Genomic DNA, 27861 nt, shown 5'->3' with positions numbered 1-27861 from the left:
TCCTTAGTAAAAACGCAATTACAACATTAAAAGTGGGTGATTTGGCCGAATTTTCCTCATGTGATGAAGGCTCACATTATTATTTCATCTCTCCACAGATCCCAGGGTAAAAGGCTGGTTCCTCATGAGCTCACCACTGCCCACTCTCATCATATGCTTGACATATGTCTACTTGGTGAAGGTGCTGGGTCCACGCATAATGGGGAATCGCAAACCTCTGGAACTACGGAGGGTCCTCATTGGTTATAATTTCTTCCAGGTTATATTCTCCTCCTGGCTTTTTTATGAGGTAAGTTCTCTTTGGCCGTCGTATGAGCTTTTTTATTTTTGTTATTTTTCATGTATAGTTAACTCTAATTCCAGAAGCTATTATACTTTTGAATTTGAAGATATCAAAGTTTCAATTTAAGTGCTATAAAATACAACCACCTTCAATTTGACTTATTGTTTCCTCCATTAATTGTTTCAAGCATATGAATGGCTGCAAAATTGTAGTTCATTTATTTTTATTCAATTTTCAAATAGAAATTGTTCATACATTTTAATATTTGACTTAATTAAAAACAAGTTGAGGTTGCTGGCTCAAATTTATTGAAAAATGCCAAGGAAATGAATTAACCTAACTAGTTGTGGCAGGCTCTAATTTTTTGAAATTAAATTATGTTCTAAAATGATAAAATTCTCATTTTACACAGTGGTTTATTTATCACAAAACTATTCCTAACTGATTATGCTGTGTTGACTCTGAAATGCATTGTATGCAAGAAAACACTTTGGAGAATGACTATTTTATTATTCCAGAATAAAAATAATTTCCTGGCAAATGAAAATTGTTATGCTTCTGTGTGCTAAGAAATACTGTGTAAATACGTATTATTAAGACTAATTAATCAGGAATTTGATAGAAGTTTTGTTTCAGTGTCCAAGCAGATTTAAGATATTAGTGAATGTATCATAATATTTCATCTTTGTCCTCCTACATGTTTTGTGCTATTTACCTCTGTTGAAATGTTTTCTTATTAATAATGGCCAAACAACCCTATAATTTTTCAGGAATGAAGGCTGAATTAATTTAGCGTTTATGATATATAACTCATTTAATTTTTCTCCTTTAGCCAGTCACAGGGAGAAAATCAAGTTAGCAATTTAAAGCTTCGCATTTTTTCCCATCGTGCCTTTACTCTGTCGGTCAGTATTTCCAGCAGTGATGTATTGCAGTTGGTTCATCCTCATCTCCTTTGAGTTTTCCTGTAGCTTTTATAATTTCCTGTTTCAGATTTTAAAAATTTTCTTGCTAAGTGAGCAGACATCTTTACTTAAAAATACTTAACCTAACCACCATAAGGAATTATTAAATTTTTGGTTGATTGATTTAATCTCAAGACTACAGTTTGATATGAATCACACAACATAGAAATTAGTAATAGCCATACCAAGTTAAATGAAATATGGTGCAGCTTTTGAGCTAAAATGGTTATGTTTCCAACATTTCTTTTAATCTAATAATTTCAATTTATGCAAAAGTCAGTTCTGTTTTCAGTTTTGTAGATTTAAGCTATGGACTATTGTTGGATTACTACAGATTTCTCAAACAGTCTGCATAGAATATTCAGGCACGGGTTTTAAAAACATGTCAGAGTATTTTCCGATTCTTAACAGCCACTTCCTTCCCTCATGTCTTCAGCCATTTTACATAACTTAAATTTATCTGAGTTAAAATGAATTGTCTTAACCAAAATAGTGACTTGAAATTTCACCTGTGAAAATGATAAAAATTCTTCTCTTTTGTTGCATTTTTCAGTAGATGTTTTTCAGTTAATCTCTTCATATTGACAGAAGATAGCTGTTCAAGAGTTGTTGGGAGTTGAGATGCGTTTTGATTGGTCATATCTCTCGCATGTTTTTGTCTTCATTTTAGAAAAAAGCAGAAATAGTTTGTCTACCTGGGGCTTGAGCTAGGATAATCACATGCCTAACATTTAGTGCAATAAGCAAATAGAAAACATGAGCTGCCTGGCTTTGTTAGGTTGCCCTCATATTTTGAGGTTGATATTTAGTTAACTCTTATTAAATGTTGTGGGATGTGGTAGTCCAGTACATATTTTGGATTACTGACCAGAGGCACGGGTTGTATTCCCAAGGATGCATCTGGGCACCCTCAGCTTCACCAAAGCTGTGTAATGTTTTGGTTAACAGACCTTCCAGGGAAAACCATAGGCAGCACAGGGAAAGAATCTCCCCCACCCACCATTGTGCGTGAATTTCACACATTACTACTGGGTGAGCTCTCTGCCATCACCAATCAAACTGGGTTGATAATATGCAGATTTATACATGACTTTTAATCCTCCGGTCATATTTTATATGGTTAGATACTAACACTGATAAGTATTTAATTAGGGCCATCCTTCAAATAAAGGCTTTCAGAAGATAATGGTAATAAATTATAAATAAATAAAATTTATTAAATGCATTTATGCCACTGTAGTGCTGTTGTTATTAGGATACACTGGTAAACTCCATGCAAGTCCCTAGATATTTTCTTTCAGAAATGACGTATCATATTTATTGTCAAATATTAAGCCCGTTAATACCATTTCCTATTTTTTCCCAATCATGTGAAAGTTCACCACTGCAGGATTTTTATTCTTAGGAAGCAAACTCCATGATGAAACCATTTCCAGATTAAACCTCTTGGAAAGCTGATATAGATGCTGGATTGAAAGATAATTTTTGTAGATCATTTGCTATATGTAATTAATTTCCCTAAAATAAAATAGAGGAAAGGAAAAAAATGTTTATTGCATTGTACACTTTAAGGGCACAGCATCTCTTTTAAAATAACACTCACCTTTTCTTCATCTTTTTCAATGCATACCAGCGCATTTGTTGTTTATACATATGTAAACCTTTTAATGGTAGTATATTAATACCCTTAACAGCTTGACCTAGGAAAATTAATTAGGCATGACATGGAAAATTTCAATCTAATACATACTTTATATCAACCTGAATAAACCATTAGTAATGGCAGTAATAATATTTTGGTGAACATTTCTTCTGTAGAAGTATTCAGGTTATACTTAGCTTATACTATGGAAAGGTACATGTAAATATTTAACAAAAGGTAACATTATTGTATGTATTTCATCTTTGTCGTAACATGGCAGTATATTCATTACATTTGGCATACCACAAGAGCATTTCACCCTAGAGCAGAATTTTTCAAGTAACATGGTGCATTTGCATTTCAAAAAATCACAATAGCAGTTTATGCTTTTTCTGTAGAAACATAGCAAATCTGTGGTACTCAGCACTTGGTTTTAAGGAATTACACATGAGAACACCGTTGATTTCATGATTCTATGCTAATAATCTACAGTAAATAACTGATATATCAATGTTTACCTGCATGGCATACTAAAAGAAATAATCAAATTGAACAAATTCAGGCAACATTTATGTAAACAATTTAGTTTCAAGAAAACATTCACTGTCAAAAAATCATTTCTGTTGCTATGCAATGCCTGAGCATGAGTTTTGAAAATGTTGCATGTGATTTGCCGGCTGAAGAAATTAGCAGGTAAGTTATGTCTTGGTATGGTTTGTTTACAAGGTGCAGTGTCGTGTATTAATCAGCTAATTATATCATGAATGTGAAATGCAAGAGTTCTATGTATCTACCATAAATTATTGTGTGTAATAATTGATTTAATGTGATATAATTAATTTGACTATTGCATAGGAAAATTATGGGGAAGTGGTAGTCCAGGGGTGGAGTGCTGGGCTATTGACTGGAGGGTCTGGGTTCGATTCCCAAGGACAACTCTGGGCACTCTCAGCTTCATGCAAGCTATGTGATTTTTCTAGCACCATATCATCCTGAGAAACCACAGGTGGCACAGGGCAAGGAACTGGCCCCCTTACCCTGACATGTGGCTTTCACTTGCCATTAGGCTTAGTATTGGGTGAGATCTATCCTCACCAGTCAAAACAAACCTTTGAGTAGATAACTGTGGTGTTTCATAAGAAAAATAAATATGGGAAGCCCCCATGGCATTGCAGGAGTTTAATTCTATGGCATATCTACTATTTATATAGGTGATACAATTTTTTGTAATTTTGAAGGATAATGAGTCATTCAAATCAGCTGACTCGCACTTTCTCACCTCACACTTTTGGAATTGTGTGTATGCATGTGTCTGTGTGTGTGCATGCATGTATATGTATGTATGTGTGTGTGTGTATATATATATATATATATATATATATATATATACTACCTTGATCAAAAAGTTCCCGGAATAACCACCGTGTGGCGCTCCCATCGTTCCGATTTGAGTTCTGTTTTTTTTGTTAAATTGGTACATCTGTTGTTGATATTCCCTTTAAATCTTAGTGTCATAACTTGACATTTGCAAAAGTTACGGTCGGTTTTCGGTATGTCCATCAGTGCTTCCTGCGATTTTTCCATTACTTCCTCTCGGCTGCTAAAACGCCTTCCCCGTAATGGTTTTTTAACTCGATTGAACAGAAAGAAGTCACAGGGAGCCAAATCAGGTGAATTCGGTGGCTGTTGGATGGTATTTGTTGCATTTTTCGTCAAAAAATTACGAATAATGATAGCACTGTGCGACGGTGCGTTATCATGGTGCAAAATCCACGAGTTTTCTGCCCACATTTCTGGTCTCTTTCGGCGAATTGCTTCACGCAAACGTCTCATAACGCCCAAATAATACTCTTTGTTTACTGTCTGGCCTTCTGGCAAAAATTCATGATGCACTACACCGTTGTAATCCATGAAAACCGTCAGCATTGCCTTCTTTTTTGACTGAAAACGACGTGGTTTTTTTGGTCTCGGCTCATTTGGTGAACGCCATTCACTTGCCTGATGTCTGGATTGCGTGTCGTACTCATAAACCCACGTCTCGTCTCCAGTAATGATCCTTTTGATGAATGTGGGATCGGATTCAGCCTCGCAAATCATGTCTTTTGCGACGTCAACACGGTCTCTTTTTTGCATGAAATTGAGGTCTTTTGGCACTTTAACTTTGCTGCTACACGACGGAAACCCAAATCATTAACCACAATGTCTTGGGCGGATCCATAGGCAATGTTCAAGTCCTCCGCTATTTCTCTGATGGTTAATTTGCGGTTATTGACCAACATTTCTTTTAATTTATCAATTTTTTCACCGACTTTCGATGTCGATGGTCTGCCACTGCGTTCATCATCTTCGATTGACTCACGAACACTTCTGAACCGCTCGTGCCACTGGTAAACGACCGTTTTTTTTAGAGAATCGTTGCCGAAACACTTTTCCAACATTTCCAACGTCCGTGCGCCACTAAATCCGTTTTTTACGCAAAATTTAATACAAGTTCGTTGTTGCAAATTTAAATCCATTTCTGAAATTGTAAAAAATCGCCAACACACACAGAGATAGATGTACTCTTGGCTACGTAACTTTTGCAAATGTCAAGTTATGACACTAAGATTTAAAGGGAATATCAACAACAGATGTACCAATTTAACAAAAAAAACAGAACTCAAATCGGAACGATGGGAGCGCCACACGGTGGTTATTCCGGGAACTTTTTGATCAAGGTAGTATATATATATATATATATACATATATATATACATATATATATACATATATACATATATATACATACATATACATATATATACATATATATACATATATATACATATATATACATATATATACATATATATACATTCAAACACGAAATCCCACCAAACGGCGAATAAATACTCATATATACAGAAACATATATAAGGAAAAGGGATAGGAACACGTATAAAGGACGAACACAATAGAGGTGGGGAAGGCGGAATCGAACGGATCACAAGAGTAAAAATATTTCCTCAACCGGGACTTCCCCTTCCCCACCTCTATTGTGTTCGTCCTTTATACGTGTTCCTATCCCTTTTCCTTATATATGTTTCTGTATATATGAGTATTTATTCGCCGTTTGGCGGGATTTCGTGTTTGAATGTGTATTTGGCCAATGTGGCTCATCTCTTTCTTCTGGCTATGCGTGCCACGAAACGCACTGTTCTTTTCCTGTATGATGTTGTATGAATTCTAACCACTGTCCTTTCCTCTTGTGTATTGTCTATTTCTCCTTTGGTGGGTGAAACAGCCCCCTGACGCCATCTCTTGGCTAAAGAATCGGGGCGCTTGGCGACATATAAGACCCACGGATCTCAGGGTAAATTACATATCCTCGATAGCTCAAGTGGTTAAGAGCATCCGCCCGGCAAGTGGAAAGATCCGGTGTTCGAGTCCCGGTTGAGGAAATATTTTTACTCTTGTGATCCGTTCGATTCCGCCTTCCCCACCTCTATTGTGTTCGTCCTTTATACGTGTTCCTATCCCTTTTCCTTATATATGTTTCTGTATATATGAGTATATATATATACATATATATATGCATACATATATACATATATATATATACACATATACATATATATACACATATACATACATATATACACATATACATACATATATACACATATACATACATATATATACTCACACATATACTTACATTTCCATACATACTTGCACTAACACAAATTCTCACCTATTATATGGGATCATAAGGGTTGTGAATTTTGAGAAATGTAAAGAAATTTTTATAACAATTTATGGAAAATTTGGCATCACAAAAATAGTTCCATATATGTTTATAGTAGCTTGTCTACTAAAAATTAAAAGAATCTGTTTTATTTCATATTTCAATTTGTTTCTCTTATTTGTCTGGCATGTAGTCATCCTAAAGTATTGTTTCATTTGTCATGAAATGGTGACAATACAGGTCTAGAGAGGCCTCATGATTGATTGTATCAGAGTAGAATTGTCAAATTCAATCCAAGTTGGGGGCTTACTGTATTAGCTGAATGTATTACCTGCAATCCTGTACAATTCGGCATAAGTGTTTTCTGGCATGGTCAAGTTTTATTATATTGATACTTTGTAATAATTGCATGATTAAACCCTTCTTACTTGGCACTTTCCAATAGTGCCTGATGGGTGGATGGCTTCGCCACTACAATTTTAGGTGCCAGCCTGTGGACTATACTGACAATCCTGTTGCTATTCGGGTGAGTGGGCTGTATGCCCTCGGTCACTATTGAGTCATCTCCTCGCCCTTGAGGTCTTGAAGTGGCTGATCAGCTAAGGTTCTTTAATGCATAAGATGCATTTATTTAAGTTCAAAGCACTCTCCATTAAAAAGAGGTTTCTGAATAGGTTGTTGATGAATTCGAAATTTTATTTACATATCACAGATCATAATTTTGACAGGATTATTTCCCCTTTGCAATGAAGCCTTCTCTTTGAAAGTAAATTGCAACATTTCAGTGAAATGGCTTTGTGAATTTAGCAACTGTGCAAAAATGCACCACATAAGTACCCTCTCCTAGAGTTAGCTAGGTTAAAGAATATGGAAAATGGGTTGGTGGAAATTTAGGCAAAAATATGTCCTTAACAAGAGGTAAGTAAAGAAAATGATAGCTATCAAGTTGCCAGGAAGGAAGAGAGATTGAAATGATTAAGTGTAGCAGAGAACTAAAACTAGTGTAGAGGGAGGAAGGTTGTATAGTAGGTAATGAAAGTTGAAAAGGTCCCTTTCCAGCTTCCATGTCTTGTCCTTTTCTGTGGCATCTACTACTTCGGGCAAACACTAAAATGATGGGAATATTGTTGCATGTATATCATAAGCTAACTTACTTTGGTCTTTTTTAGTCTTAATTTAATATGGATCTCCACCATTCTTTTTTTCTGATCATGTGCATGCTTGAAACATTTATTTTTCTTTCCTAATCAAAGCTGTTAGTGTATGATTTTTTATGATGGGTTAGACACTTTACAGTTTTGCTGCCATGTATTTCAGCCATGTTATGTGGGTAATGCATTCGAGAGTTGCAGAAATGCTGCCCTTTATCTTCAGTATTGAAATGAATATTGAACTTGTTGCCATGCTTATTTCTTCCCGTTTACTTTCAGGCTTTCCCTTGCTATTGTTTTCTTTGAGTGTGTTGTTTACTCTGCAAGCAGAGGGGGGGTCTTGTATTGTCCATGTACCATTACCTTTTTCCTTAAGGTTGATGTATGCTGGAGATTAAGTATAATCTTCCAGGTTCTACCAAGGACATTCACCTACCATATTTAATAAAACTTCCAGGTATAATTAATATAACATTGTGCATGTCATGGGTGTCCTTGTAAGTCATTAAAATATTTATTTTCCATGATTAAGTATCACGATATTTGCAAGATTGACATTAACCATTTAAAGAATCTTTTGGTATGGCTTATTAGAGTTATGCTTTATCTATTGAGAAACATGGTGGATATTAGATATCATAATACATATAAATAAGTATTATTCATATGTTAAGGGCCAAAATATAGTAATACTAAAGTTTCTGCTATTGCCAGACAAATATCTGATAAATAAAATGTGAAATAATTAAATTTCCCTGCTCATTATTATTTATTTCCAGCTAAATGACATTTTTTTTGCTCCAATTTGTAAATTTGAAAATTGTAAATTTTAAGTTCTTACTCATAGATATAGATAAAATAATGCTTCCCTAAACATCTGCTAACAATTAGCACTGGCAGTAGTGTTGTAGTTGTTATACTAATTCTTTTGTAATTTCATTCATTCCTACCCATGAAATTGTCAACTCACTTACTGGAGCTTCATTTTAATAATATCTATAGTTTGTGTAATTACCTATCAATTAATATCCATACCAAAAGTAACGCACACCTTAGAAATATTAGATTCAGTTTATGTGGCTCTTTGTATTGAAGGAAAAACTTGTTTGCACCGTTTGTGAGGTAGCCGAAATAAAATCTCTTGCTTCTTTCTTTGGAAATGGCCAAACCTCAACTAATTGCTTCCCATGAAGGCCCAGTTACCCATAAAGTCCTGATATGTCTTCCATGTTATAAAAGAGGTGTGAGTGAATTATTCATTGTCCATTGACCTAAATGTGTGTTGGTTTCTCTTTTAACAAAAGTGACTGTATTAAGGTGACTGTATAACACTTGACTGTATTCCATTCTCTGGTTACCTGGGTGCATTCCCTTGGCTTATCCCTGACCCATTCAAACCTCTTTGTTTGCAGTATGGAATGGGTGGTTGGTTCCTAGGATATAAAGTCACTTGTCAACCTGTTGACTATTCACTAGGTGAGACAGCAGTTCGGGTGAGTGGTTCCTAGTAAAAAAAATTCATTGTAAATGTTATTAGCTTGCATTTATCCCCATGAAAGTGAATTTTATTTATGTTTATATAACAGCTTCATCCAGCTTTTATAGCATTGACCAACAAAAGAGAATGGAATGATGTGTGCTCCATTATGTGTTGCATGACCATCTTTTGTAGTGTCCTGTGGTTTTTTAACATGCATTTGTAATGGCTCTACCCTTTTGTATATTAAATTATAGTAGAATTTGTGGGAAAATTTCTACGCATGTTTGCATCTTTAGAAATTTCTTTTCTGTGGGTGTCAAAGATAAGGTTGCTTCTTTGTTCTTGCAAGTCATTTTCTGAAAATGGCAAGCACTTTCAGACATTCATATGCTGAATGAAACTGCAAAAATTTGTATGGGTATGTTCTCTATAGCTTTCGACTCAATTGGGCTCTTTAAGATATCTCATTTAAATTAACTTTCATGTTTGAATGTGATATTTCAATGAAAAATTGTAGTTGTCTATTTCATCTTGCACAAAACTAGCAAGTGCTGTCTGTCTATTAACATGCATCATGCCTGTATAAGTTTGCTAATTTTGTTGTCAGCCTTAATTTGGCCGTTGTAACCAAGGCCATTTGTACATTTATCATTCCATTTTCTTAATTTAGTAAAAAAATTAAAAAAAAATGAAAAAATTAGCAAAGGAATCAGCTGCATGAAATATAAATAAAAGAAAAAGAAAGTGGGTGGAAGGCTTTTTTGTTGGGATCCAACAGCCATAGGATTTTAGTCTCTTAAATCTATATCCTTCTGCTTAATTCTGGAACCTTGAAGAATTCTTATTGGTTTAATATTAATTGCAATATCAAGGTTTCAGTATTGGTCAATACCTGTGTATCATGCAAGGGGAAAGGTACAAAACTAATGTATTTTTTCACTACTTAGAATTAATAGGTGTTCCTTGCTTAATGTTTATTTTTGGTTGGGATTATGATAAGTGGTTTGCAATTTTTTTTAGTCTCCCCTCGTGAATTTTACAAAATGTCATGTGAGACAGGTAGTGGATGAAAAAATTGCAGCCATCTGTTTTTTTCATTGTCATGTGCAGTAATGTTTGTTTTTCAGCTTCCATATTTTTATCCTGTCCATGTTTACTATTTGATTGGCTTGCATGCTATCTTTCTCTCTCACCTGCTGAATAAGTACCTGTTTCTCCAACCACAATGAAGTTTTAGACGTAGCTGGCAAACATGAGAAAAACTAAGAGACTAAGCATTATTACTCATTGATCTGATTGCAGATAGGCATGTCAGGTTGGCTAACTGGCCACTATAATTTTCGGTGTCAGCCAGTCGACTATTCTAACCACCCCGTGACTTTGAGGGTGAGTGTAGAAAGATAAGGACCTTCCTCTCTCTTTCTCTGCCTTGTTCCCTAGCTGTAGCCTGCATCCTTTATAAGTATGCCAATCAAATCTTAGCCAAATCTGCTACTTGTTAGAGAAGCATAGTGCTTATAAACATAGTCTTGACTGCTTATTGTGTCAGACTAATATGAACATGCATCATTGTAAATTGCTATGAGCTGTTGTTGTACATTCGTTTTTGTTATCTGCCTTATGCTTTTATCATTTGCTCATTCTTTTATTTTTCAAACTTAGATTTATATTTAGACATTAAATTCTTAGTATTTTAATTGGATGTATCAAGAAGAATCATAAAAATTTCAAATTCTTTGATTTAAAGCTTGAATTCATCAATGTATATTTTTCTACTCATTTCAGTTTTTGAATTTTACTTGAAAATTAAAATATATACATAAATGCATAGTAAAACTATCAAATTTAATATTCCTGGTGGAAAACTGTAATATTTTTGCTTTCCAATTATATTTCAGATGGTTCATGCTTGTTGGTGGTATTACTTTTCCAAATTTACAGAGTTTATGGACACGGTGAGTATTTTATCATTGTGTTAATTAGTCTTAGAAAGAGGTGCACATTTACCCAAACTGTATGACAGATTATAGGGTTATTTCTGTTAATACATTTCATATTCAAACACTGCCTCATCAAACCAATGTAGAGCCTCCTTATCAACCCCATCCAAAAATAATTCCTCATTTAATAACTACTATAATCTTTTTTCTTTTAAAAATCTTAATATTTTGGATGAATTATAAATTTAGTGTTAACATTAATGTAAATTGTATCCTGCAGTATTGTGACGGAATAATATAAATTATTAGTGTTTGAATAATTAAATGTGATAATTGATACCGTTTAAGTATTTCAAGTAATGTCTATTGTAATTTTATGCTAAATTTTCCCCCCACTTGATTTTTTTAGTTTCCCAAAAATTTTAATGGCACTGATTGTATTATTTTCATCACCCCTCCCCTCTTAACACGTCATTTGAGGTTTAATGTTTCGGTTATGCCTGTAACTTCAAAACTTTTTTAGTTATTAGAGCTTAGTTAATGAGATTATTTCCATCTCATTGTGGATACCACATGTATTGGGTCTCTTGAAACCATGTTAGTGCATGAGTTTCGGTGGTTTTCACATGAGTAGGATTTAAGATTATTATTTCCTTAGGGCATGGTAAAAATCCTACTTGTTTCTAACGCAATGTTTTGGTTAGTGGGAATGTTTCAATAAAATGCATTAATATGAATATTATTACATAATATTGGACTTGGAGATATTATCCCAGAGAAGAAGGATTAGAGATTTAACTATGATACATTAGAATCTGAATTGTGTGTGGGACATATATTTGAGAACTCAATTCTAGAGAAACATATGAGGGGGATCTATTATGAAATGAAAGCTATAATAATGAGTGTATAAATATTTACACCTCCTTTATTTTAATACCTTTTACGTAAATTTAGCCAGTTTTTTTCAAATTACTGTGATATTTGACTAAATTAATAGGTGTGATGATTTTTTCGGCCTGAATAGATGAAGTAAATGTACTGATTCATTAATGCCCTAGCAGTTTCAAATTTGATTGTTATTGGTACCATGTAAATTTATATATAATCTGCTTGAGTTTTGATAAATGGCAGTAGGTACTTAGCTGTTAAAAAATAGCCTGGAGAAACTAGCATCAAGTGCCAATACATTACTATTTTCATAGGAAAGGACCATCCTGACTATGGCTATTTTATCCAGGCCTTGGACCTTGAATGATACCTTAACTCCTGTTCACAATGAAGATACAGGAAAATTATATCCCTAAATAAGCACCCCTGACTTTGATGTTATATTTATGTTGGAGTAATAAATATAGCTGATTGCAATGCGCAATCACCATGAATTTTGTTTGATAATAAATACCACCAATCTGGCATATCATTATCACCTTCATAAGTTTTCCGTCAAGGTCGACATACTATGAATTGGAATGCCACCAGGACTAGATGGATGGATACTGTGAGTGATTTGTCCAGACTCCCATTTTTCCTCGTTCTCTCTCTCCATAAGTTTATCCATCAAAATATTTACGTAAACTCGCGATTATCTGTTTAGTGATTATTTGTTATGTGGAATATGCGTGTTATTCCCTTCCCTGCACCTCGAATTTTTCATATAAGTATATTTGTGAAGATAATCAAATCCTTTGTGTTTTCAATATATTTTTTAAAAAAATACAAGTTTGAAATACCTTGTTTTTCTTGAAAGTTTTTTATTTAAAAAAAATCAAAAGTGGTCAATAATATTTGATACATTTTGGTTCAATTCATATTTTCCGTTTCCCTGGTATTCATTAGCTCTGAGAGTTCCATGTTCTCCTTGAAGTTGAGCAAGTACATAGTTTTACTATGCAACAAATAATTCAGTAACTATCTACACTGAATTATTTTAATTGATAAATGACTATTATGAATCCATATAGCGATCCTTTGTTAATATTCATTCTTTGCCAGTCATTGCCTTTTCCTGGGAACGTGAGTGGTTTAGATTTCTGAGGAAAATATGTTCTGCTATTCACTTGATGATAGTTCTATGTTATTTTAGAATTATAATTCTACCCTTATAAAGATGGGTGAAAATGGAAAAAAATTGTACTTTCCATTGCTAAAAGAAACTCTTATTCATCACATGGAATGGAAAAGAAGAGTAATCATGTACATCTGTTCATATCAGGATCATATTTTCTGTGCTGTTCAATTATCCATGCAGCATAAGGCATCCATTAGCATGGATGGTGGAAACTTTACTGTAATAAAAAATCGATTGTTTTGCTTTAGCTCAGACATGTGCTCAATGTATGACGACCGTCTCAGAAAATTCAAGTCCCCAGGTGAGATAATATTTTTTTTCTTTTATTTCCAGATATTCTTTGTTTTACGAAAGAAAAATCAGCATGTGAGCACCCTTCATGTAATTCATCATGGCTGCATGCCAATGAGTGTCTGGTTTGGTGTTAAGTTCACTCCAGGTAAGATTCATTTTAATACAGTTTTGATTTGGAAATTGATGAATGGCATAACTTTTTTCAACTTTCCTACTTGATGTTTTTCTAAAAGATATTTTTTTTTACTCCTCTGGCTGAGTCTGTTAGGAAAAGAAAACAACAAGAGAAGTCTGTGACTTTCACTTTGTTAATTTATCTATGTGCGGGTACCCAGTAAAAATGAATTGTTTCAGGATACATTATAATAAATGTGAAAGGCAGTTTACTTTATTTGAGTGAACAATGATGGTTTCTTTGAATACCTCCTAAAAGTATGATACTTTTTGATAACCGAGAAAACTTTCACTATTAAGAAACTTATCTGGGACTATTAATCCCATCTCCTGGATGCTATATCCATTTATTCATTTACTGCACAGGCAACAAAGCAATCACAGTATTTCCTCTTGTCAAGAGAATGAATACCTCCAAGTATCAGTGGCAGTGATCAGTGGCATTTAATGTGTGAAGACTAGTTTGCTGTCACTCCCAACTTGGTTCTCTTCTAAGAGAGCCTTTTTATTGTTTCGCATAATACTCCTTGCAGCTGCATCTCTTTAACTCCTTCATGCATTCAATTCTTGACATTCGTCCGTTGTTCATCTCATCATTCTTTCATTACTTGCTATTTTCTGGAGATTTTTATTCATAATTATAGTGTCTAATGAGATTTTATATTTTTCTTTGTAGTGTTTTCTGTAGAGTTCTCTTTCCCCTTACTTTTTCCAGGATTACTTTTTTGTTGATTTTCTCTGTGCTTGAGCATAATATGCATACAGAGTGAGATTATATCTGCTGTGCTAGTAATTATTACCTGTGGAATCATCAGATTTAGTGGAAACTGCGTATACATAATTGATAAGTTCCTAAAAGAAGATCTACACAAAAATCTAGCAATACATCTTATATTTTCTGGGCTTAGAGGAGGAGGTTGTTTTTTCAATTTGGCAAGATCTTAGCCTGACTTTCAACCAACTGTCTGTGAAGTGTCAGCCAATGAAATTGCATCAAGGTGCAGAGGCATCTCCAAACATAGTCACCTGCCATTTGGAGTGGCAATTAGACAAGTGCTTGTACAAAACATATACTTGTATTTGACAGTTTTTCCTTAGCTTTTTGAAATCATACTGGCAGTTATTCCCCTAAACATCATTTCCTATTTTAATGATGATCTCCTTGAGAGAGCAAGAATTGAAGAATATTCCCAGCATCTCGAGAGGTCCACATCAATTTGTCTAGAGCAGGAATTCATACCAGTCAATAAAGAATGCATTATTTTTGCATCGATCAGATTATGTTTGGATTGAGAATAGATTCAGATAATTGTGGGAGAGCCTTGACGGTTACTAATTTGGTTCATCCACTAATGTGCACAGAAATGCATGAATTTCACGGTGTGAAAATCATTTACCATGACCAGGTTTCAAATGGAATTTATTCAACAGAATCTTCAGCAACAAAATTTTCTGAGGTGCTTGCCATGAAAAAAGGTGTACCATCTTACCTTCTTGAGGTTATTAAACTTATTGTATGCTTTCATGGGGGAAGGTAACGATTTCAGACTCAATTATAGTCCACTGGGTAAGAGAGCCTAAAGGATGAGGAATGAAATCCAAAAAAAAAGGGCACTTGAAGAAGTCCAGAAATGACTCTTATCAGATAAATTGTAATAACTCTCACCTCGCAACAGTTATGTCAACATTTGATGTCTCAGTGTATGGTTATAGTAGTTCCATTTACCTAAATGAAGAAGTTCTCGTGACATGTCTTTCGGGTATGAGGAGTGCAGAATATAAATATGCCAAGATTGACTAGATGCACTTGAAACTGTTTCCAGAGACAGTATCAAATTATATTTGCACACAGAAGATTGAGCTTAGAATAGTCCATGAACCTATTGCCCATGTCCATGTACAAGGGCGATTTGATAAGTAAGGTCTCCTATTTTTTTTTTCATGAAAAATCAAATTTATTCTCAACTTGGTGTACATTGTAGGAAAGGCTGAGCATTTAGCTATTTTTCTACGTAGTTCCTTGACGATCAATCACCTTTTCCATCCTTGTAACGAGCTTTTTAATACCGGCGTCATAACTTTCTCCCACTGTGTCATGAAGCCAACTGACGGATGCTTCTTGCACTTCCTCGTCTGACTTGAGTTTCTATCCTCCAAGATGTTTTTTGAGAGCGGGAAACAAGTGGTAGTCGCTGGGGACAATGTCCGGGCTGTAAGGAGGGTGGTCGATGATATCCCAGTCCAACTCATTGAGTAGGGTGGTCGTTTGATGCGACCCATGTGGACGTGCATTGTCATGATGCAAACACACTCCTTTGATGAGACACCTTGTTGTAACCGAGGACCTCCAACACCATATTCTGCACGGAGAAGTAGCCACTCTCTTCACTAAGGCCTTCCTTTATCTCATGAAGGGTAATTCTCCTGTTATTGCGCACCATCTCATCAATTGGAGCCACCGTTGATTCCGGCAAACTCGGCCGTCCGAACCGCTGCTCATTGTGGATGTTTTCCCAGGCATCAAAAAACTCCCCTGCACCACTTCCGCATGTTTTTGATGTCCATACACTTCTCACCGTACATTTCGACTAAATTGCGATGAATTTATATCGGAGAAGAAACAGATTATGAATAGGGGATAAACAAAATAGATGTGCACTACCTAGCATATACCTACAGTGACACAAGTAGATGCCATCATTGTATAATTTTTACGTCGCATTTCTACATTGTGAACTATCTGTATTCAAGGCCAATTATTGCAGGTACTAATAAATGTAGAATCAATGATAGTTTATATTTAGTTGTGAAAATATGGAACATTTTTATGCAAGAACATAATGAAATTTAAAAACCAAAAAAATCATTTTGGGGAAATATATAATCACTTATGTACCTAAAACTTGACTTATTCAAAGTAAGTGTTGAAAAACCTGTGCTAGTCAAGAGATTACTATTAGTTTTTCAATTTTGACTTGACTTAAAATAATACAAATCAACCTTGTGTCATTATTAACATTCCAAGATCATTATTACTTTTTGAAAGGAAATTGATTTAATCTCATGGTTTAATAGCTATTAAGATAATTGTGCAAAAATTACTTTTCTCCATATGCTTTTGTGATGATATTTTTCACAAGCAACTATCTAATCATTAGGAATTAGCCACAGGTATCAATGATACAACAGCAATTGTGCATGCAGATTGGCTGTGTATGAAATTTAATCAGGGAATAATGTTGCTTTTTCCTTTGTATTATTCATATGCAATGGTATTAGGATTACTTTCACATATTTTTGTGAAATTTTATGTGCATAAAATAATGTAAAAAGTAAATTTTATCAAAGTTTTATCAACTTCATAAAACCACCAATATTTTTACTCTTTGTAGGTGGCCATTCAACCTTCTTTGGTCTCCTAAACACTTTTGTACATATAGTTATGTATTTCTACTACATGATGGCAGCAATGGGACCCAAGTACCAGAAATATATCTGGTGGAAGAAGTATCTGACATCTCTTCAAATGGTAAGGTTAAAGCTAATATATTTTTAATATTCCATAATTATTTAGATTCATAAGAATTTAAATAATAATTCCACATATCAAGGACTAAGTATGTATGGGGTTGTTATAATCTAGTGCAGAAAACAGAATGCTCATTAGTGCCATGGAATGTATGAAAATGTGTATGTGTATGCTCACCCACACACCAGATTAATATCAATTTAATTTTAATATTATATTGGATTTGGACACTGCCTTTTGATGCCTGTATAATCTTCAAGTATTCAAGGGTAATATGTTTTAAATATCATGTAGGTATTCTTAAGTGACCACTTTTAGGCATTTTTTACATAATATAAATATTTTAACAATAATTTCCGTAATATTCATAGATTGTAACAGAACCTATTATGCAAATTTAAAATTTCACCAAACATTCTTAGACTCTTCTCAGAGGAGCCTAAGTGATGCCTGCCCTTGCACAATATTAATACAATATTGTTAAAGCATTTAATATGAATATCATTGCAATATTATACAAGTTGTGTCCTAAAAGTAGTGGGACTGAGTCAATTTAAAAAGAAATGTATTGCCAGAATTGATACATTCACTCTAAAGCCTTCGAATTAGTACTCTTGTGCATCCACTAGCTGCTTCTAGTGGGTTTTCTATGCCTTGTGCATCTCCTGGAAGGTGGCGCCAGGAATGCAGCTGAGCTCCGTCGTCACGGCCAGTTGTAATGCTTCCTCTGAGCCATGTTGACGTTCTTTAAGCATTGATTTTGGGTGGGGAAGAGAAAGAAGTCTGGTGGGGCATTGTCTAAAACACTTAGATCCTCATTCAAATAGCCAAGAAGCTCTTGGCAGATCCGCCTGAAAGTTTCCTTTTGCTTGCCCGAGAGCACTTGCGGCACCAACTTTACACACACCTTTCTCATGGCCATATTTTCGGTCACAAGTCAATGCACACCACTTTCAGGCCTTTCCTTATAGCCAAGTTCATCAGAAACCATGTGAACACTTAAGTCTGCGATCTCTGTCCAACAAAGCCTTCACTCGTGCAAGATTTTCATCACTTTTTGATGTCGAAGGACGTCCTAAACATTCGGCATCTTCTATATCTTCTCTACCCTCCCAAAACAACTTGTGCCACTCAAAAAAAAACTGATCTACTCATGGCGTTATCACCATAAGCATGTCATGAGTCACTCTCCTGATTTTGCCCAGTTTCACACAAAATTTGATGGCATAGCACTGTTCCAATAACCAGTTCATAATAGATAGATAGAGGTATTTATTTGGGCGAAATTGAAACCTAATGATGGGCATGATGAAGTTACATTGTAGAGGTTTTGCTAATGAACAACCTGCACTCCACAAAGGCTGGGAGCCAACTGCCACCAGCCTCCAGTTTTTCCTGACACTCCCTCCCTCCTCCCTCAAACCCAGTCAGAGAAACGGATACCAATCTATCTGGGAAAAATAAGTCATACTACTTTTGGGACAGTCCTTGTAAATGAGATAATAAATTATGAATATCCATTCACTATATATTGATGTTCAAAAGCTAACATTAACCTTTTTTGAACATTTGAGCTTTTATTGAAATTTATACAATTTTTTCCTTTGTGTCGAAAACTGTGGTTGGTGGTTATATGCTGTGTTGATGTGTGTGTGTATGTATATGTGTGTGTGTACATATACATATATATATATTATTTATATATATACCTATATACATGCACACACACTCACACGCACACACTGCTTATATCTGTACTCCATCTCATGCCAACAATGTTGTTACATTTTCGTCTTCGAACTTAAAATTCAAGAATTCGTTTTAGGGAGGTTATTTTTATACTTTTTCTCTTAATAATTTTTCCCAACTATTCTTCATGAAATGAATTTCTAATATAGGAAACACCTATAATTTTTTCCAAGTTATGTTTGGTTCTCTTTTTTCTTTTCTTAGCTGTTTACTAGAAACTACGATCAAAGAATTCATACTTTGTTATTAATTAGTCTTGAATATTAATATATGATCTAAATAAATATGTCATCTTAAAATATTATTAACGTGTATAAATGAGCCTGAAAATCTTAATCATGCGGTACTTATCATTCCAGTAAAGAATGACTGCAAGCATAGGAAAATGAAGTTTTCATCACTCGGCTAATCAAAGTATTTGGAAATAAAGAGTATCTGAAATAGGTACAGGTGCCTAGAGCATAGCAGTTAATTTCCTCCACTGATTAAACTCTGTAATGAATGAAGGCTTCCCGAGCTATATGCCACTTTTCCCAAGCAGTTTACCATTCCCATAAGGGAGAGAGAAAGGAATTATCCATCAGAAATCCCTAAGAATGTAAACCTAGGTTCAGCAATGGAACCCGGTCTGGTCATTGACTGACAGGTCAGGTCAGTGTTGGAGTCAATGGTACCCCATTTAGTAAAAAATATATACTTAGTCATCCGGCCATCTGGTCTTCAGTAGAAAAAGCGAATGCCTTCAGTTAATCTGAAAATTCATTCAACGTTTCATTTCAGGGCAATACATTAAATTTTAAAAATTGTATCTTGTTAGGTAGACTTTTTAGCTACAAGCAAAAGGCATTTCAATGAGAAATACTTTTATACAGTCCTAATTTTAAATACTCTTTCCCATCAAATATAATTGTCAAAGTTAAAGCAGTCCAGCCATAATTTTAAGTTTGGAGGATTAGGTCTCATTTTGGTATAATGGGCAGGCATAGCTTAAATTTCAGTCCACATTCTAAGCATTTCCCTAATTCTAACACATTTCCCAAAATTCTTTCTTATGACCTCATTACTTGAGAGCCTTACATGTATACAATATGTGAAATGCCCCTTAAATATTAAGAATCGACCTATGGAGAAACAGAACTAGATAATATCCCATGGGTAGAATCAGAATAGATGGGAGGGGATCATTTGTAACTTTGATGTTGTTGTGCCACAATAACTTGACAAGATAATATTTATTATAAAATATTGGTTACTGACAGTGAGTAAAATTGATTCAATGTGTTCTTCTATTGCCTTTAGTCTTAGAAAACAACCTAAAGACATATCTTCCAACATTTATCAGACTGCCTCTGTGACTACCTAAAATGAAACCTTCCCATATCATTAAATTTGTTTTGAAAATGAAGGCAAACACCCCCTTTGAGAAAGTTGTTGAGAGGAGGAAACACCCCCATTTCATGATCCTTTTACATGTAGGTATTTACAAGGTGTCTATTGAAATAGCAGCTGTTTCTGGAGGACCAACAAAAGTCTGTGCTTGTAACATCTTATATATTTTAACATAAACAATTAATATGTATTCAATATTCAAGGTAAGTGCTGCTACCTCCAAAGTGGTTTCTTTCTACCACCAATGATTGGCACCTCTCTTTTTAATACAGGAATTTTCTACAATCACCAAAGCAATTAGTGATTTTCAAAATGGCGCTGCTATACTGGAGTGTTTCTTATCAGAGATGATTATTCAAGGATTACAAAACTAATGGCAATTGAACCTCACGTTATCAGCCATTTAAATCATCAGATTGTCAGGGATTACCTTGAATCTGTAAGACCTTTTCAGATGGAACGTACCTGAGAATATCAAAAGCTTTACTAAGGGAACATCCTGTCTACTGACAATGAGAAGAAGTCAGCATACCAAGGACCCAAGGATTTCTTATGATTTGAAAAGATGTCAATGCTTGTCAAAACAAGAACATATTCTCAGGCCTCTTAATGGGGAATTGAGTTGGAAGAAAAAAGTTCGAGATTAACTATCTGCAACTAATTGACTCTTGGATAAAGAAGTTTTGAATTTTCTTTGCCTTTAACCTGAGAAGGAAGCTTTAGAATTATGTATTTTTCAATTTTTCACTTAATCATCCTCATGGTTTGAAATAATTGGGTGCATTAGTGCTATTGATTATTCAACCTTCTGTATTTTAAGCATGGATTATCTGTGGACTTTTGGATCTGTTACTAATAGATAATTAAATTATTTGCCAGCTACTGATGAAGATTTAGATAATATTAAGTTCAAAATAAAAAATGCAAACAAATATAGTTGAGAATTTTGATCCCTTATCAACACCAATGAAAGATATGGAAATACAAAGTTGAAAATATTTGTGTTTTCAATGAATCATTTGGTGTTAATTTGCAGCAATTTTAATCTTTGGGCATATAAATTCTTAATCCTCATTTTTAGGCACTTTAATTCTGCCGTTTACTTCCCCACCTTTTTTTCAACTGTATTTGTTGTGTATTTTAATGGCAAGCATGTTTTTGCTATTCTTTTTTTATAATTACCTGATGTTTCATCTTGTACTTGAGTGTATTGTATGTAGATGATGAATAATTGGGTAAAGGTGAAAACCCTTGTAAAATTACAAACCCTTAGTAAAATGTAAAGCGTATTAATCATAAAGGCAAAATAAGAATTGGTGATTCTGTGCATGCACAGTGAGGTATTCTGAGTGATTTCCATGTATTTCTTCATTAATTCTTCAAATTATTTTTAAATTTATACTTATTTTCCTTTTTGTGAATAATATTTAACATTGTGTTTGAAAAAGGTTTCTAGTATAGATAAAGTACTCAGCTGTACATATAATTTTTACTAGGTAAGCGAATGCACGTTGGTACTTATTTTCATCACCTCGCAGTTGTACAACGTATACTATTTGCCAAAACATTGTTGCACATATTATGTATGCCTCATGGAAATGTAAAATAAGTGAATATTTGTACATAATTTGAACATTTTTTTGTAAAACTTCATTGTTAACCTTATTGACACATTCACTGTACAATTTTTTCAAGTCTCAAAGCATAGTGCAAATTGGCATGATAAAGGTCTAAGAATTATTTAACCTTGATGATAAAAGCATAGAATCACAATGAATTAATTCCCTTGAGATATCATCCAATTTCACGTCTGATGGTTGAAACCCTTCAGAACTAACATGCTACCTTACTTTGGCTCTTATTCAAAAGATGAATGCACATCTCAACTACTCCATTACAAATATGCTCTGGGAAATTGGTCTTAATTTATTTGTATTTCTAATGAGGTACCTCTATGTATCATTGTGTGGTGGCCCCTAAAGCACTTATGCTTTTATTCATGGAAATGGCAACGTTTGGAGAATGAGTCTTATGGTTAATTATGTGTTTGCAAAAAATATCATACTTTTTTAAAAGGCTAATTAGAATTTAAATAAGTATAATATCATTTTAGTTGTGTGTATGAGATCTTCTGTGTATGTTGAGCTTTAATATTTTTAGAAAAATGCCACAAAATTTTGTATATCTTAATTAAATGGTTGAAATGGTGGTAGAATTAACATTGGGGTAGCTTATGGTAGAGTAGATATGCTAGGTTTGATTTTACAGCTGTATTGTTGCAGCATGTTCGGAATATTCATGTATCCCATCTTTATCAGATGTATATTCCTAATGGGAATCTACAGAATTTTATAGTATGGTGGTCTTAATAAAAGGGAAAATTTTCTTTTATATTCCCTATTGATTCACATTTTTATGAAGCAGCTGGTGTGTGCCAGTGTTAAGAATAATGGCATGTGCCACTTTTTTGACTCAAAACTTACCTTCATATTATTTGAGGCCACATTTTTCATTTTCAAAAAAGGATTCATATTTATTGTCTGAGATGAAATGGAAAGAAAATATTTTCCACCAGATTGTCGTAAGTGTATTAAGGAAATCCCTGAAACATCTATTCTGATTTATTCAGGTCCAGTTCATCGCCATAATGGTTCATGCCTTCCAGCTGCTATTTATTGACTGCAATTATCCTCGAGCTTTCGTCTGGTGGATTGGAATGCATGCTGTCATGTTTTTCTTCCTCTTCTCTGACTTCTACAAGCAAGCATATAGGCACAAGCGACTAGAATCACCGCCTCCAAAAAAGAAAATAGTATGTATATTCCTAATTTTATTAATAATCATTTTTTAAATTATTAATCAGAAGTGGAATCAAAATGATTAATTTGTTTTATGCCACTCATAGATGATCTTAAAGGTGGAAAATTTTCGAAAGGAGAAAATAAGAAGGGATCAGAAAATGTTGTCTTTCTGTTGTTCTGTGAATGGGAATGGAACACACTTTTTTCCTATGTACTCTCAGTGCCTTGCGAGTTGTTTTTTTATTCTTAAGATTGATATCATTCTCGCAGTTGTAGGTTAAATATAGTCTAATTTGTTTTCTTTTAGTTCCTTCGGTTCTTTCTGTTTATCCAAAGCAAAGAGCAAAGGACAAAAACAGCCAGATCAATGAACTAGTAATGTTGTGTTCTGTGAGCAATCATATGTGCTAAATGCCAAGTAGAATAATTGTCAGTAAACAGACATTTTCCGGCAGCAAATCAACTCCAAAAAAACATGATGTACGGAGACTTGATTCACTCAAAAATTGTGTTTGGCTGATTTCTCAGTGTCTTCATTAGGAGTTCATTACCTGTTAAATCTATTTCATACTCATCATTCCTCTGAAATACTGAAATTTCAAGGTTTTCGATTTTCACTTGTATTCTGAATAAATTCATTGAGCTAATTCTGATGAAAAGGAACCAGTTAGAAAAGAGCTATTACTATAAAAAGTGAGCAGAGCATCCCCAAACCAATATTATAATTGATAGCTGCTTATGATGAAATATGCACCCTCCCAGTCAAGTAAATCTTCAGTATATTACAACTCTCTTTGAAAAAATGTCAATGTAAGTTAGGAAAGGAGAATGTGATGGCTATGTTTGATGTGACTAATTGAAAGTTGAAAATGTACTTCACATTCCTTTTGGAGTGCAGGTTGCATAATCTGGTAAATTATGCTAAGTAAGTGATTGTATAGTATGATTTGGTGGTAGCAGAAATTAGAATGATTTATGAGCTGCCATCACTGCAATTGAAATCAAAAACAGGTCTTTGTAGTATATTTTCTTTTAAAAACCTATTTTTATCTTATCTTTACAGGTTAATGGCATAAAAAGTTCGCCAGCAAGTAATGGAACACACGAATGCATTAAAAATGGAGATATTCCATCAAGAACTGTATCAAATGGCACTGCCAATGGGAATGCCAATGGATATGTACCAGCACCAAAGCATGTCAGCAGCTACTATGTTAATGGTGATTACCTTAGGCTTCGTGGAGGAAAAGAAAGCAACGAGGAAGAGAAAGAGTAAAGAGGATCATAAGAAAGTGCTTGTTGGCACCCTTGAACTCCACGCACTAAACTTTCAATATGCCTGATGAAGTAAAACAGGAAGTATTGACAAGCATCAAATGGACTATACTTAGAAATATTTCTAAACTTAAGGATTTTTAGGCTGGCCTGAGATAAATCCTCTCTAAATATATTCTAGATCATTTGGAATATTTGGAATAGAAATTTTTTTTGTTTGAGGGACTAAAGCTGATCTAAATTGGTACTGTTCAAATTAAGTAGCTGAGATATGCCGTTGAAAACCAGGCTGGCCTGCTTTGAAGAGAGAGTATTTGAAAGGGGAAATGTTTGTCTCGGGTGCCATGGATGTATGGTCGGCAGCATGCATTTTGTGGTGACTGCATCGATTGGTGGAAGCCAGAGGTTTAGGACACAAAAAGAGTGTGTGCTATACTGCCAGAATGTTTTTCAATGTTTTCCCTATGCCTCCTGTCAAGAAGTGATGACTAGGAATAGATGAGGAGGGGGATGTTTGGATTCAGGGCTGGAGAAAGAATGATGAACTGGGTGTAATCACTTTTGCTGCAATGGCAAGGGTTACACCAGCCCTCCACCTCATTTCATGTGCTAAGAGGATCAGCGCACAAATTCCTATCGATTCAACATTTTATTTGAAGGAGCTTTATATGACCTCTAGTGTGAATTATCTAGGCTCTTACTTTCTCCCTCTATCTTTCCACGCCTAGCCGTCCAGATGGTGCCAGAACATATGTATATTTAGGCATATGTGTATATATATATATGTATAAATATTTAAATGAAATCATATATATATGTACATCTATGTAGAGTGTGAATATATAATAAGTAGGTACATGATTTAGTCTGGAGCTGACTTTTTTTTACCTCAGGGCTGTGACTACATACATACATAAAAAAGTGCATTATGACTACTGAATGGCTGTTGAAGCCTTGGAAGAAGACAAAGATAAATGGTGAATGGATAATGAATTGCCTGTGAAGTGTGCCTGAGTGGTGTATTATTAATGGGCTATCCAACTTTTTATGAACTATAGTGGAAATTGTGTTGTTGAAGTCTGGGCAACGGATGAGATCATTAAGGTGGAAATTTTTCGAGAGGAGGAAATAGTGAGGGATGTGAAAATGTTGCCTCTCTTTTGTTCCCTTAATGGGTGAAAGAGAAATGAGTTAGGCAGGAAAATAACATCCTTAATGCTGATATCCCTCCCTGTTTTCTCTTTTAAGTCTGCTTCAGTTAACCATTTCTCCTGCCTCCCAGTTATTGTTTGGGCAAGAGATTAACATTTTTTTGATCTTATAAATGTTTTATAAATATTGTGTATTTTATCTGTGCATGTTCCTTGGATTGATTTTGTTTATTTTTTTTGGAAATCATATTATGGTCATGTTAATTAGATTGATCTTTCCTCAAACTGAACTATTCTGGTAGAGCTTCATTTTATCAGTTCATGTTATTGAAAAATGCTGGACCAAATAATGCGTTCTTTGACCCTTCCTTCAGATATCCCATTCCTTGAATCAATGAGCATCCATATTGTTGTATCATCCTTGTTCAAGTTTTCAGTAAGTACACTGGTGTAAAGGTCTATTACATTATACAATTTGAACTTAATTAGCCTTACCCATTTAAAATAGTATAACGAAAATTGGCTTACCAGTTATATGCGTGAATAGCAAATAAACCTACAATTCAAATGGTTCGTTCAGATGACTGAGGAATAGGATGATGTTATTGAAGAAATATGGGATTTTGTGGAAAATAGGTGATTCTTGTCAGTGGCTTGAACATAAACCTTCAGGTCTTCATTCCCAATCAAGCATGTGTGAGATAAATATGATATTCTCAGTTTTAAAGTATGAGGTTCATCCATGTAATTATAATGCAGGAAGATCTCATTCAAAATTGTGCAGTGTATCTAATATTTCTTTATTAACATCGATTTAAAGTTATAACTGCTATGTTTTTGGTATATGGTTAGTGAATGTGTGCTGATAAAAGTGATACACTGTCATCCTCTACATCGCAAATTACATTCCCTAATGTATAAATTGCTGTTCAGTTTTGGACATTGCCATATAATGAGGTGGTTAGACAAATGTCTTCAAAATGGCCTTGCCATACTATATTTGAGCAATCAAACTTTGGCAGCAAGAAACTTATGTGAATTGGAATTGTTTACCTTTTATCCATGAATTGTATTTGTTATACTTTACATGCATGCATGTGCAGTGTTGTTTTTAAATGTAGTATTTATCATATTTAGTAGTGTGGTCCAAGATGTGTAATATATTTTACAGATGCAGTACTGCTAGAAAAGTACTTCTGGAGCATTGAGCAACTTTCTGTGATTTGAATTCAAATTTGAAAAAAATATTCAATCTATTAAAGTTCTGTTCTAAAAATTGTCATTGAGTATTGTGTTAGGTCAAAAAATGTATCCAATATCTCTATTGGAAAAATAAATATCAATTTTCTTTAGATCATTCCTGTTTGAGTTACCTATGCCTAATAATTGTCTTAATGTCAAAAATAATTTATGGCCGTATGTTTATGTTTCCTCAGAAAATACTGCACAGACTTAGGATTCAGCTGATGATACAAAGAAAAAAAATTAGCATTTAAATGACTTGAAACTTGAAAAATGTTCAATGCCACAAGATAGTTGAGTAATCAGAAATGCCTGGAAGAATAAACACAGTGGAAATTCTTAATGCCACTTCTTAGCCAAGATAGCCATAGTTTTGTTTTGATATTAAGCTGATTTCTTCAATTCATATGGAGGAGTTCAAGCATTGAATTGGTAATTTATATAATTGGAAGTGCAATATTATGCAGGAATTAGATTTATCTGCTCTATCAAGAACCTGATAATTTGAGTTTTTATGTTCTCCCATTTTTCTTCTTCATGCTGTGGTAACTACTAATCATAATTATTTCCTTTTTTTTTGTGTATATAACAGATATCAAAACGTAGAATTTTGAAATTGTTCAGTTCTCAGTTAAGCAGATTTAAAAATCATGATGGGGTCCTATGAAGAGTTTTGTGGCATTATAAGTTAAAGAAAAAGGCGAGGGTTTTTCTGTGTCCAGATGGTGGAAATTATTAAATTAATTTAGGGATTAGGAAGGAGTCAGAATATTTCTTACATATACTTGCATTGCTGTTCTCCCCGTCACTTCAGATTTCTTTGTTATGTCTTCATGCTAATTTCAAGGTAGCTCATTTCCATTCCCAAGTCCATACTTACTGGTTAATCTCTTTAGGCTTGTTTTCATATCTGTCAATATAGCCACATATTCACAAGCCACGCAATGAAAGTTTTTTTTCTTTAAGCCACCTGTTACCATCTTCCTTCTTTGGTCTCA

The 27861-nt window shown here is 34.2% G+C and overlaps 1 protein-coding gene across 7 annotated transcripts in view; it reads left to right on the top strand.

The window, feature by feature from the left end:
• Positions 1-26973, top strand: part of LOC139691202 (very long chain fatty acid elongase AAEL008004-like) — a 525450-nt gene extending 498477 nt beyond the window's left edge. For 5 of the 7 annotated variants that reach the window (XM_071588934.1, XM_071588933.1, XM_071588932.1 and 2 more), the window contains 7 exons: positions 99-289; positions 10551-10634; positions 11147-11203; positions 13593-13698; positions 17120-17256; positions 23024-23206; positions 24259-26973. In XM_071588934.1, the coding sequence (XP_071445035.1) occupies positions 99-289; positions 10551-10634; positions 11147-11203; positions 13593-13698; positions 17120-17256; positions 23024-23206; positions 24259-24471 (971 nt within the window). In that variant the 3' untranslated portion in view covers positions 24472-26973. Of the gene's footprint in view, positions 1-98; positions 290-7062; positions 7144-9180; positions 9262-10550; positions 10635-11146; positions 11204-13592; positions 13699-17119; positions 17257-23023; positions 23207-24258 lie in introns of all 7 variants that reach the window. The other 2 variants (XM_071588937.1, XM_071588936.1) reach the window with 2 other exon arrangements.
• Positions 26974-27861: the final 888 nt, after the last annotated feature.

The sequence above is a fragment of the Hetaerina americana genome, unplaced genomic scaffold (genome assembly GCF_022747635.1).
Source record: "Hetaerina americana unplaced genomic scaffold, ioHetAmer1.1.p SCAF_30, whole genome shotgun sequence".
In the NCBI taxonomy this organism is placed as follows: domain Eukaryota; kingdom Metazoa; phylum Arthropoda; class Insecta; order Odonata; family Calopterygidae; genus Hetaerina; species Hetaerina americana.
Note: the sequence above shows the minus strand (reverse complement) of the source record. Positions and strands in the feature narration are given on the sequence as shown.